The 13,450-nt window shown below is 32.7% G+C and overlaps 1 protein-coding gene across 1 annotated transcript; it reads left to right on the top strand.

Annotated features, from left to right (window-relative positions):
* The first annotated feature begins 1,498 nt into the window (after positions 1-1,498).
* Positions 1,499-3,573, top strand: LOC109217950. The gene is made up of 6 exons (XM_019382248.1): positions 1,499-1,681; positions 1,774-1,926; positions 2,011-2,102; positions 2,164-2,846; positions 2,999-3,231; positions 3,358-3,573. The coding sequence occupies exons 1-6, from the start codon at positions 1,499-1,501 to the stop codon at positions 3,571-3,573; spliced, it is 1,560 nt and encodes a 519-aa protein (XP_019237793.1).
* The last annotated feature ends 9,877 nt before the right edge of the window (positions 3,574-13,450 follow it).

The raw sequence follows: 13,450 nt of genomic DNA on the forward strand, positions 1-13,450 counted from the left end.
ATTCTCTTTAGTGTTTTGGGTTTTTGTTTTTAAATCAGAATTTCATCCTAGTGTCTTGGGTTTTTGTTGGGTCTCGTTCATGTTAGCGGTCCACCACAGTATTTTCTGAATATTATAAGGCATTGTGGGGACGAAAAAGGAATCTTGGATGCTTTTTTACTTTAAAAATCTGTCTTTTTTGTTGGTTTATTTATGGAGTTGTGTAAAGGTGCAACTTTTGATAACAAATAGTCATTGATAACACTGTTTTTTTTGTTTCTTTGCAGGTATGAAAAGAAAATGGCTTCAACCCTAGTTAACCTACAAATCCACCACAGTGGTAATTTTGTATCCGACCCTGACCTAAGGTATGCAAATGGACTAACTTGTCCTCACTTAGCTACAGTTGATGTGGATGAGCTACATATTATGTTGTTTCACAAGTTTGCTAGGGACTTAGGATTTTTAGAAGTGGATTTGTTTGGATGTAAAGTTAACAAAAGTGGTGCCTATTTCATTTTAAAAACAGATGCTGATGTGTTAAATTTTCTTAATACATTGAAAGGTGGTGACTTTGTTGATGTTTGTATTGTCCATAAAATTAGTGAGCCTATTCTTGTTGAGGACATAACTGAACTAGACCCCACTATACAAACAGAGGGGCATGACAGTGGGTTAAATGCTAGGGCTGATGTGTCACCCCCTAGCTTTTGCATGTTTAGGACATTTATTGACAAAGATAAGGGTAAGGGGGCAGATATAAATGAAGAGATAGAAGAATCAGATGAAGGTGAAAGTAATAACTTCTCTTCCTATCACCTTCAAACATCAGAATCTGAATCTAATGAGGACCTTGATGATTCTGAAGGGTCTGACTCACTGTTTGATATAGATGAGAACATTGAAGAGTGTAGTGATTTGGAAGATGATTTAGTTGAAATTAGACAGTCTAAACTCAACAAAAAGAAGGATGCCCAAGTTAATGTAGATGAGATACCATCTGGTCCAGTTGGTGTAGATGATGGTTTTGAAGATATGCATAAGAACAAAAGGGGAAAATATGACCGAAAACTAGGAGGGGATGACCAGTATTTTGATAGCTCAGATCCAGGTAGTGAGTGTAGTGATGATGACAGAGAACCTGTTGGCCCTGATGAAGTAAGGGATGCTCCAGCTAGGAATCCAAGTAAGAAGGTGTATTTTGATACAACTTCCAAAAAAATATTTTTTGAACTATATATGATCTTTGAGAATGATGTACAGTTTAGGGAGGCATTGCAGACATATTCTATTCAAAAAGGTGTCAACCTTAAGTTGAAACCTTTAGGGTGATTACATACTACCCTGTCCATAAATGCTACAAGAAAACAAGGAACAAGATGTGTAACCCACCATGGATTGCAAAAAAATTCAAAGACAGAATAGTTAGTGAGCCTCAAATTAAACTTCATCAGATTCAAGCCTTACTTAGGCAATCATATGGCTTGTATGTGAGTAAACTTCCTGTAGAAGAGCAAAAATGATAGTTATGAAGGAGAATATGGGTGATTACAAGAAAGAATTTGCTAGGCTTCATGATTATGCAGAAATGCTGAAGTCTACTAATCCTGGCACTACTGTAGTGATAAGGACATCTAAGGATTCAGTTTCTGGCAAGGAAGTCTTTATGGGCATTTATGTCTGTCTTGAAGCATTAAAAATGGTTGGTTAGAAGGGTGCAGAAACATAATTGGCTTTGATGGTGCATTCCTAAAGGGGACATGTAAAGGTGAACTGCTTTCCTGCATTTCCAAGGATGGAAATAATCAAATGTTCCCTGTGGCTTGGGCAGTAGTTGAAAAGGAATCAAAGGATACATGGTCTTGGTTTATCAGGTGTCTCAAGCATGATCTAAACTTGACAGAAACTGAAGGAGAAGGGCTGACAGTCATGTCTGATATGCAGAAGGTATGGTTTCTAATACTCTTTCTTTAAAATGTAATTTTTTTTATTTATGTTTAAGTTATAACAATATAATTTTTATGACTGTAGGGTCTTCATCTAGCAATAACTCAGTTATTGCCAAATGCTGAAATGAGATGGTGTGCTAGACATATCTGGGCTAATTGGAAGCAAATGGCCTGGTGAGGAAAGAAGGAAAAAATTCTGGCAGTGTGCAAGAGCTACATTTGAGGTTTACTTTAGCAAGAAGTTGGATGAAATGGACCAGCTGGGGGGAAATATTGTTCAGGACTTACTAAAATACAACAAGGAAACATGGTGTAGGGCATATTTCAAAGACCATAGTAAGTGTGATGTAGTTGAGAACAACATGTGTGAGACATTCAATAGTTGGATATTGGCAGCTAGGCACAAGTCTATCATTACTATGTTAGAGGAAATTAGAATCAAGTGTATGGAGAGGATGAATAGCATGAGAGAGTTTTCTGAAAAATGGGTAGGTGAGATATCACCCATGGCTATGGAAATACTTGGAGAGAATGCTCAAAGGGCAGCCAAATGTGAAGTCAAATTTAATGGTGAAACACGGTATGAGATCCAGGATGGGCCATATAAACATGTTGTTGACTTTAGGGCATATACCTGTACTTGTAGATCATGGCAACTCAAAGGAATTCCATGTGCACATGCAATTACAGCAATGCATTACAAGAACTATGAGGTTGAGCCATATGTTGACCATTGGTATAGAAAGGATACCTACCTTAAGGCATATAGCAGATTCATTCAACCTTTAACTAGTATGAATTTGTGGCCAACAAGCACACTGCCAGCTATTGAGCCACCTGTTATAACTGCAATGCCGGGAAGGCCAAAGAAAAAAAGGACAAAGGCTGCTGATGAACCAAAGAAGAAGTTTGGGAAGGGTACAAGGATAGGGAGACAAATGAGATGTTCTTTGTGCAAGACTGTAGGACATAACAAGAAGGATGGCCCATCAACAGTAAGTATTAATGTTTGTTTGTTACTAATATTAAAGAATTCAATTACTAGTGATAGTTTTGTTATGTGTATGCAGAAAAACCAAGAGGGACTGGAACTAGTTCAGGTAGAGGTGAAACTGCTGAAAGTGGAACATGCAGCAGTGGAAGTGCATCAACAATACCTGCAAGTGCATCAACAACACCAGCAATCCTTGATCCAAGCACACAACAATCAACTAATGTTGCAAGAGGTCCAAAAAGAAGACCAATGAGCCTAGAAGAGGTGGTGCAAATGCAGGGTCTAAGAGAACAAAGACAGCAGGATATGGTGTGCTATTTGATTCAAGTGGCACTGTTATACAGAGGTAAATATTTCAACTCAATTACACAATGGTTTACTACATAATCTCTCACTCACAACCTTTTATTTTGTGCAGTCTGGAACTACTGACAGAGTGGTACACAATCCTCTACACTCATAAGTTCTGCTCCTACCAACATTGAACTTAGGTTCAAACCACCTGGACTAAAGTGGAAGGGCCGACCAGCAGTTACACAAAGGCAGCTGCAAGAACAGAGTTACAGAAGGGCAAGTCTGCTACAAACCACTCAAGCCACACCAGTTACACAATCCACACCAAGCAGCCAAGCCACAACAGACATTAATTGAAGTGCTCAACTGATATTTACTATGTTTTTGTTGACTGTGGTAGACAATATTTTGTAAAGCTACTTCATTATGTATGTTTTTGTTGATTGCCTATCATTGACAATATTTTGTAAACCAACTCCCTTATTTTGGATGTTTTATTAACTGCCTATAACACAGGCCATTATTTAGTACTTGTTGCTATAATGGAGCCTTTGTCAATATATTTCATGAACAAAATTTTACATCAACACAAAATATGTAGCCTAAACCCAGGAAATAACAAAGTGCACTATCAATCCTAAACAAATAACATAATAGCTAACATTAGAACAAGTACAACCACAATTATAATAGCAGCAACTCTCAACTTCGACCTTCCTTGACTTCTTTGACAATGGCATCGATCACTCTTCTTAATAAGAGCCGTAAAGAAGAGTCTTGTAGTGTTCTTCCTCAATCGCAAGATCAACCCATCTGAAAAAGCCACAACCTTCACCAATCTCATATCTTCGGCAGCCCAGGAACCTCCTTCCAGGATTGGTAGGTGTACGTGACATTTTAAGATCTGCAGCAACTCCACAATAACACAAAGGTTGCATCCTCATTGTTGAAGGAGAAGAGGCGGCAATAGCGTATTTGTTGCAGGAGAAGCAGAAAAAAATCCACTTTCAAAACAAAAGGAGATTGCAAAAATTGATGGGCAAAGAAGATTCACATGAAATTAAAATTCTATTTTTGACAGCTGAAGCTAACAAAGAAAGAAGAAGGCATCAGATTTGCTAAATTTAGCTTCTACAATGTTCAACAATGGAGAATAAGGTACAAAGAAGAAGATGGATGTTAAATTGGCTAAATTATTACCGTTAGGGCCTTTTTTTCTGTCTTCACGCCCCTTACAGGCGTGTGAATCACGCACTGCAGCCACATATGACACATAGGATAAGCCACGTTGGATAAGCGTTTATTATTCACGTTTTGAATGAGTATAAGTGTTCAATTGGCAAATATGTAAGTTTGGGGACCGGCATGACAAAGTGGGTGAAGTACAAGTGCCATTTAGGCTATTCGGCCTACATTGAAGCTAAAACTTCATGCTAATGCATGCAGAAGTTATTTATCTTGCAGTCTACAGTTTTGTCATGAGTGCTGAAGTTATTTAGTTCATTTGCTAAATTTCAGTTGCTGAAGTTATTTAGTTCATTTGCGAAAACTTCAGACGAAACATGCTTAAGTTTTTGTCTTGCAGTATGTAATTTTCTAATGAGTTTTTGCTAATGCATGCTGAAGTTATTTAGTTCATTTGCTAAAATTTCAGTCTAAACATGCTGAAGTTATTTAGTTCATTTGCGAAAACTTCAGACTAAACATGCTTAAGTTTTTGTCTTGCGGTACGTAATTTTCTTATGAGTTTTTGCTAATGCATGCTGAAGCTATTTAGTTCATTTGCTAAAACTTCAGACTAAACATGCTTAAATTATTTTGTTCATTTGCTAAAACTTCATGCCGAAACATGGTGAAGTTTTGTCCTGCAGTCTACAGTTTTGTCAGTAGTCCTGAAGGGCAAAATCGTCTTTTGAAAACGCTTTTAACAAAAAAATGGGCACGGATGCAAATGAAAAAACAAAACGAGTATAAGTTAAAAGGGAGCGACCAAATAGGGTGCCCCATGCAATTTTTACGTTTCAAATCGAGGGCCTATAGTTTTTAGATTTTTTATTTTGATCTAGAAAAACTTAAGATGAAATTTTAAATAAATAGGTTGAATAATTGGTGTAAATAAAGCTATGGCATCTAAAGTTTTTATTTAATTGTATATGAACATGAGTCATGCGTAAATTGTTTAGCGCACAAAGAATTAAATATTTATCTCATATTTCAGGATCTAAAGTTAAGACATTAACATAGTGATGGATTAGGCATTTCTGTCCTACTTTAACAAATTTCTCCAGAAGTAAACGTTATAATGATGCCAAGTTTGTAATCAACCACAAAAAGATGATAATAACGACTTAAAAGACAAAAGGTCAAATAGATTATAAAACCACTTTCTTTTATTTCATTATAATATATCTTTGTTGTATAAGATTTAAAACCACATAAAGATAAGCTTTTACGGATCTAATCACATGTGTGGATTTATCACACAAAGATTCTCATCGGTGTGCAATTCTCTTTCCATAATGTCTAAACAGTGTTTAGATGCGTTAAAAGAAATGGTAAGACGAAATAGAAATACTCCACGGAACTAAAACTGCAAGAAGTGAATATTTTAAAATTAAATCCTATTCAATTAATAGCAAGTATTCGGAAAAAAAATAGAAATTTGATGATAATTTTTTAACATACGAATTGTAAAATTCCAGAAAAAGGTGAAAAAAATATTTCAAGTAAAAGTGATATTTGCAAAATAGAATTGTGGGACATGAATAAAATTTTGGACTGTTTTTGATTTTTTGTGAGTTATCTTAAATGAAAATTTTGAAAAATATCTTTTTGAAGTTTTTCAAATTTTCGAAAAATTTCGTTCATCTTCAAATAAAAATTAAAAATATTATGGGCAAACACTAATTGAAAATATTATGGCCAAACACTAATTTCGAAAAAAAGTGATTTTTTTATGGCCAAACGGCCCTGTATACTATCTGATTTTTCAAACACTTTCAGATAATTATTTCAGCATGGCCAAAAAGCACCAGAGAGGGCATTATGTTGGAGTCCTTTAATTAATGTTTGGTCGTGCTTTTTTTTTTTTTTTGGTGGCCAGAAGTAATTTTTGGGGTTAAAAATACTATTTTCTAAAGTTAAAGATATTTGACTAAGCTTCTAGAAGAAAAGTACACATAGAAAAATGGGAAAGAAAATACACAAATAGCTATTCTTTAGGCTGCTATTTAGAGATTTGTCAATTCTTATTTTGTTCTGAAATTTTGAACTAAAAATCTTAATTTCAGCACTTTGTATCTTAGAAAATTAAATTAAAAAATTAAAATCAGGACACATTGACTAATTCTTATATAGCACACCTCTAGAATGGCTACCTGCTACTAAAAAAAGCAGAAGCAGAAGCAGTTTTTGAAAAGTAGAAAAAGTAGTTTTTTTTCAAAAGCACTTTTAAGAAAAATACACTTAGAAACACTTTTTAAAAGCTTAGCCAAACAGTAATTATTGCTCAAAAGTACTTTTCAAATTAATTAGAACACAAATAATTTCTCATCAAAAGTACTTTTTCAAAAATTACTTTTAGAAAACGTATTTTTCAGAATAAGCTGATTTTAGAGGCACGACAAAAGACTATTATGATATCTTAACAACTCTATGTTGCACAATTAGTACTTTATCCCGTTCAACTTTATATGACATATTTTTATATAAAATTATTAAACTACTCACTTACTTTTAATTTTGATGTGATGTTTCCTATTATTTCAAACTACTATTTTCTTTTATTATTACTAATATATTACTATACAAGTTAAAATAATATCTTAAATTTTGTGTCCACTCACACAGGAAGGAGTTACAACCAGCCAAAGGTGGTTAGTTGAATCTTCTTTGCCACAAAATTATACTTTGTAAGAAGGTAAGATATTTACTATTTTTTTTATACATTTATACTAACTTTTGAATATTTAAATTTCTGGTTTCGCGACTAAAGCTACTTATTTTTACATAAAATGAAGGGAAGTATTATTTATTAAACATTGTTCTTTTTCTTCCACCCAGTTCCAGTAGTAACTTTGGAGTCCGAGTAATTCAAGCTCGCACCTAATGCTCATTAAGGGGGGAAATTTTTTACTATGATCTTTTTCATCTGATTTTCAGGACTCAAACCCGATACACCTAATTAAGGATAAATAATTATATTCATCCCGGCGCTAACCTTTAAGGGTCGCTTGGTTTGAAGACAAGTTATATTGAGATTAGTTGAATTAGTATTATTTCTTATTGACTGTTGGTATATCGTATTAATCCTCGAATGGGGATTATTATTCCACCATCTGACAAGTAAAAGTTATCTCAATGCCATTTTTAATCATGGATAACTTATCCCTGAATTAGTAACCAAACAACGAATAAGACGGTACTAAATTTTTATCTTATAATTATTTTTGCTTATCCATCGTACTAAATGACCCTTATTGGTCAGACATGAGATAGTCAACGTTTGATAATAATCTCCCTATCCAAATCACCTTCAATGGTGGAACCCACGGATTTCTCTTGTGTCTCTTCTGGATCTCGAAAGGGGAAGACATTGTTGTCACAGTTCCTTTTGTTCTTATCTATTCTGTATAATATACAATCTTAAATCTTTTCTGGTACAAATATTTAAACTTCTATAATTATTTTAAACTTGTACGCACTAATGAGTTTTTCTGTTCTGGTATGGCTTAGTTAACCTAGAGGTACTTAATTGTGGTAAAAATAAATATTAGTGCTGTGCACATTAGCCTGATCAGATATGTGTATTGGAAAAAATTATATTTATATGTAAAGGTGACGTGTCAAGACACGTGGATTGGTCAAATGGTCAAAGAATTGCAATTAGCTAAGAGTCATGAGTTACAATAGATACGAGCAAAGAAAGAGGAAGAGGCACGGGACATCAGACAAGTAACACGGCGCCCGTACCTATTTAAGTCATATATATCCGAGAATTAGAAGGAATGAATCTGATAATAGAAAAGAGTGCAGATACGGCATTTAATGAGTATTAAATGCTGAATACGTTGGAGAATATATTTTGAATGTAATGATTGTGTAACGTAGCATTAAATGTCTTTAATTACTCATAATAACCTCATTATGATTTGAGCAAAACGTATATTCTCAAAGGTACCTATAAAAAGGAGATATATAATCAATTGTAAGGATACGAAAAATCATCTGAATATACTTTGATTTATTTGCTTTATTCAATTATATTCTGGCTATTCAAATTATTCTTTTTTATATATTCTTGCGATTATCAGTAACTCGTGTTCTTCTAAAATATAGCTTTAGTCAAAATTCCATTTTTTGATTAAACAATATGCACTTAATAAAATTTTAAGTCTTGGCTTCTAATCCTTCCCAAAGGATTTTAATATAGCCTCTTGAAGTGCCCAACGTAAAATATTAGAATAAAGTTATGCACTATGAACTAGTGCTTTGTCTCATAATAATATAAATTAATATAAATCAAGAAACTCCCGAATCATCATGAAGTCCTTGAGTAATTAATACTGTGCTGTAACTCCTAAAATAAAAAAATAATTAGAAAAACAATTTTAAAATCCAAAATCCAAAATCACTGTTTTGTTGTCCTTATCAAACTGAGAACTAAATATTAGAGAAAAATTACTACTAGTACTAGTATAACCTGGTTGGCCAGGAAACAGATTAACTGAGGAGCCTACTAATATGCCAATCAAGCGTACGGAAGAGGAATCTCCGTAACGCTCACAAAAAAACAGAAGAAGACGGAACTCAAATGATATATTAAAATCAGTTAAGATTTCACTAATTGTGTAATTTTTTTATTACACCATCAATTGATATATTAAACTCATCCAAAAATATTGATTGCATTTAATGCTCGTTATTATTGGATGTATGTGTGAACAAAATCTCACATGAAAAATAGAAAAGAAAAATAATTTACTTATAAGAAGTTGAATATTTTTGATGGTGTGAGATCTTTAAGGGAGAACCGTGCAGATTTGGTTCAAGTCGAATAATATAATACTATGGGAAACTTACACAAATGTTCCAAATAAATCTCAACTTACCAACCTATAGCCATTAGTCATAGACTTACCAAAACTAGCCAACAAAAATTGAATATCAAATAATAGGGTTCTTTCTCTCAAAGAATCAGATGCAAAAATCACCTTCCATATTTTTAAGCGTGATTAGCAACATTAGATACAAAACGGAAAGGAAATTTCATGGACGGGGTAGCAAATAAGGTGATGAAATACAAAAATCTATATAATATTCCAAAAATCTAAACAAAAAAGGAACTTTTTCAATGGGTGTAGTTGAAATTCATTGAAAATATATAGATAAGTCAATACACAAAATTTGAGGAAGATTGGAGGTGATTTGGACTGGTTTTGTATCAAAATTCGTAATTAAATCGAGTTCAAAAAAGTCTTCTGCGACAGATGTATCAAACATGTATCACACACACAGGTATACATGGATATACATGTGATACACAATTGATACAAATTATGATACATATGTGATACACAAATGATACACAATGTGATACACATATCATTTTTTTTTCATGTTCAGCTTTTACTTCGATTTTTCAATTCAAACCACCTCAAAACTTCACCAAATTATCCCAAAACTGAGATTCAAGCTCCTTAAGTTGTGCCCAATCTATTCTAATAACACCCAATCAAAACAAAGCAAAAATTTGATATTTTTTTGCTACAAATAGCTAATTGGCTAATTTGGCTAATATTAGTAATATTTTATCAATTGACTAATTTTTGTAATGAGTTACTTATAAATGGACATAATTGATAATTTCCCTAATACTATATTAAAAGTACCTTTGGACCGTTTTAAGTTTTAATTATAAGACCAGTCTCTTTTAAGGTGGAAGATTGCAAAGTCGAAATTATAAAAAGCAATTGTCGAAGTGACAAATATAAAAGCTATCCACATTTCGGGAATGGGAATCGAGATTGGTCATTTAAGGTAATTTGACTTCATTTAATCGTTAATTTGCTATATAAGGAAATAAATTTCAATATATAACCTTAAGCCTTAACAGTGAAAACGATAAACGATAATATAAACAAAAGAAAATATCACTTTAATGCAATTTTTCTGTAAAATAAGAATGCCTGAGTTTTTCAGACATCAAATTTCAAAGAACTTCAAGTTTTACATTATATTAAGAATTTTTTCAGTACAGAAAAGCGACCAACAAGAGAAAGAAACGACAAGGTGCTAAAAGAACTCCAAGTTCTACATTATATTAAAGTTTTTAAGTCAAGTTCTACTTGCTTAAAAAATAAAAATAATAAATTATTACACTTCCATTAAAACTTTATTTGACATAGTTGCATGCACTAGTGGAAGTGAAATTTATCTATTTCTGATTTTTGAAATAATGTCTGTTGATTCCAAAGCTGAAAATAAAATTTAGCAATTACAAAGCTACAGAAAAATTTCTACAAATTGCAAAATATTTTTTACAAATGAACTACGTGAACTATTTAATCCAAAAACTTAAGTTATTAAAGAAGAGATTTTTATTTATTTAAGTCTTCAATAATTATACAGTAATAACAACAACAAATCCAGAGAAGTCTTCAACAATTATCACTAAATTGTAACAGAACTATTATTGGCAAATTATAACAAAAACGACACCTATTCCTTATCAAAGGAGTTAAGAAGAAAACCACATTGTTCTTCTATTCTAGTTTAGAATCCCAAAAATAGCTAATTTCTATTTTAAAAACCAAAAAAGTTACGGGGTATAGTAAGAGGGTGTTTGACTAAGCTTATAAGCTGGTCAAATTAATTTATAAGCAATTTTTGGCTTGTTTACGCATTTGGTAAAGTTAAAAGTGCTTATAAGCCAAGTGCTTATAAGTCAAAAATAAGCCAAAAGCCATAAGCTGGTCACCCCCAGCTTATGAATTTTTAGCTTATAAGAACTTTAAGTTTGACCAAGATTTTTACTATTTTATCCTTAAAATATTCTTTTTTAGAACAAAACTCCTGCATCGATACTCACTGCCTCAAGTATTCAACCTAAACCCCCCTCCCCTCTTCAAGTCTGCAATTCTCATTGACTATTTAAGATAAGCAACTTCTTTATTCCTTTGCATATTTATGTCTACGTGATTGTGTAATAATCTTTGAACTGTATGTAATAAATGAGGACGTATCAAATTTTTGGTGTATTGCTTTCTAAGTGTTGTGGTGATGAAGACAATGTTTGTTTCCCTTCAAATATTTTGTCCTATTTAGGTTTATTTTTTACTGAGAAACTTTTGTCAATTTATTAATTATTATAACTTATGATTTTATGCTTATCATAAATAAATTATATTTATCAAAAAAGTTATATTATCTAAGAACACTTGTATTTAAAATAAATTGACAAATAGAATACTTTGTATTTGAATCGATCTGGAATCTAAAATTTTGGAGAAATTACGCCCTTATAAATATAAACAGTTCTAAGGTTATTTAAGTCATTTTAACAGAAAAAGAGCTTATCAGCACTTTATTATCAAATACTGCAGCAATTTATTATCAATATCAGCACTTGTAACCCAAACACGTAACTGCTTATTTATTAAATCAGTTTCAGCACTTAAAAGTGCTTTTCAGCACCTAATGCTTATCAGCTACTTCAAATAAGCTAATCCAAATGGGCTCTAAGTATTCAAATCTCTTGCTCCGAACATGTTAAAGCCAAAATTACCCCTGGAATATTAGAGTTGGTACAATAATACCATCCGTCCACCTATTTTGCAAAAATTATCCTCACAGTTTTCTTTTCGGCTCAAGACTTCCCTTACGACTAACAACCCTGTTAGGTTAAAAAAAAAAAGCTTTAATTAATTTTTACGTGTCATCATCCCATTGGCCTAACTTAAAATTCACCCAAATTAAAAATATACCCACCCGTACGTAATATGTTTCTTTGCTTTTCTCCTTCTCAAAGCGTCGTCCTCTTCTCAGAAAAATACATCATGTTATCAATCTCTCTCCCCCACCCCCTCTAGCGTATGTGCGTTCTTATTCTTCTTCTTCTTCTCATCCATTTTTTTTACCTTGCACTCTATTTGAATAATTACTACAACCACCAATAAAGTTTTATTTTCAGACAACCAAAATATTTTGTCACCAACACTTTACGTCATACAACTTTCACCCGTATATTTGAACACTAACAGAGAGTCACTAGTAATGGTCGTTGAGCATTTGCAATGTTTTTCGGTGTAGATTTCCTAACAAGTCTGCATCCAATTTCGATTATACCAGAGTTTTATTTGGTCTCTGCTCGGACTCTTTGTCTTCTACATTGGCTCATCATAGTCTGAACATCTGATCATGCTCATAAATTAAGCTATACTACGAGGATGCTCTTCAGGCTGTATCAATACCGCCAATTTAAAAAAGAGACAATAAAATCAAGAGGAATATTTGAGATCATATGTTTGAGAATATGAGAGAATATGACTTATTTGAGAATGTGACTGTAATAAACACTTGATTGAGCTTACTATGAAGCAGTGAAGTGTAGTAAAAAAAATTGATGATGAATGATATTTCTGTGATGGAAAAAAATAGGAGTATTGATGTGTACATTTAATAAAGGAAGAAATTGGGAAGAGGAAGGTGATTAACCATAACAGAAAGGTTCGTTTGCTTAGGAAATAAATGGGTGTATTAGAGTTCTGGATTTTGTAATATTTTTGAAAAGAAAGAGGATAAAGAAACAGAAGAAGGAGAGGAAGAGGGTTATACTAGGATAACGTATTTTTGTTTATGAGACTTAGAATGCGGGTGGATTTATTTTAATTTAGGTGAGTTTTAAGTTAGGCCAATGGGATGATGACAGGTGAAAAAAAAGTTTTTTTTTAACCGAACAGGGCTATTAGTCTTAAGGGTAGTCTTGAGCTGAAAAGAATACGGTGAGGGTAAATTTTACAAAATAAAAAAACGGAGGGTATTACTGTACATATTCCAATAATCTAGGTGCAGTTTTAACCCTTTTCCGTTCTTTTTTAGATTCCTTTAAATTAGGCAGAATAATTCAACAAACAGGCCGTTAATAATCCAAGACAGCAGTGATTATTCTATTAAAAATTACTACTACTAAAATAAAATGAATTGAATCATCGTACACGACAACAGAAATCAACTT

This window comes from Nicotiana attenuata, unplaced genomic scaffold, assembly GCF_001879085.1.
Source record: "Nicotiana attenuata strain UT unplaced genomic scaffold, NIATTr2, whole genome shotgun sequence".
Taxonomy (NCBI): domain Eukaryota; kingdom Viridiplantae; phylum Streptophyta; class Magnoliopsida; order Solanales; family Solanaceae; genus Nicotiana; species Nicotiana attenuata.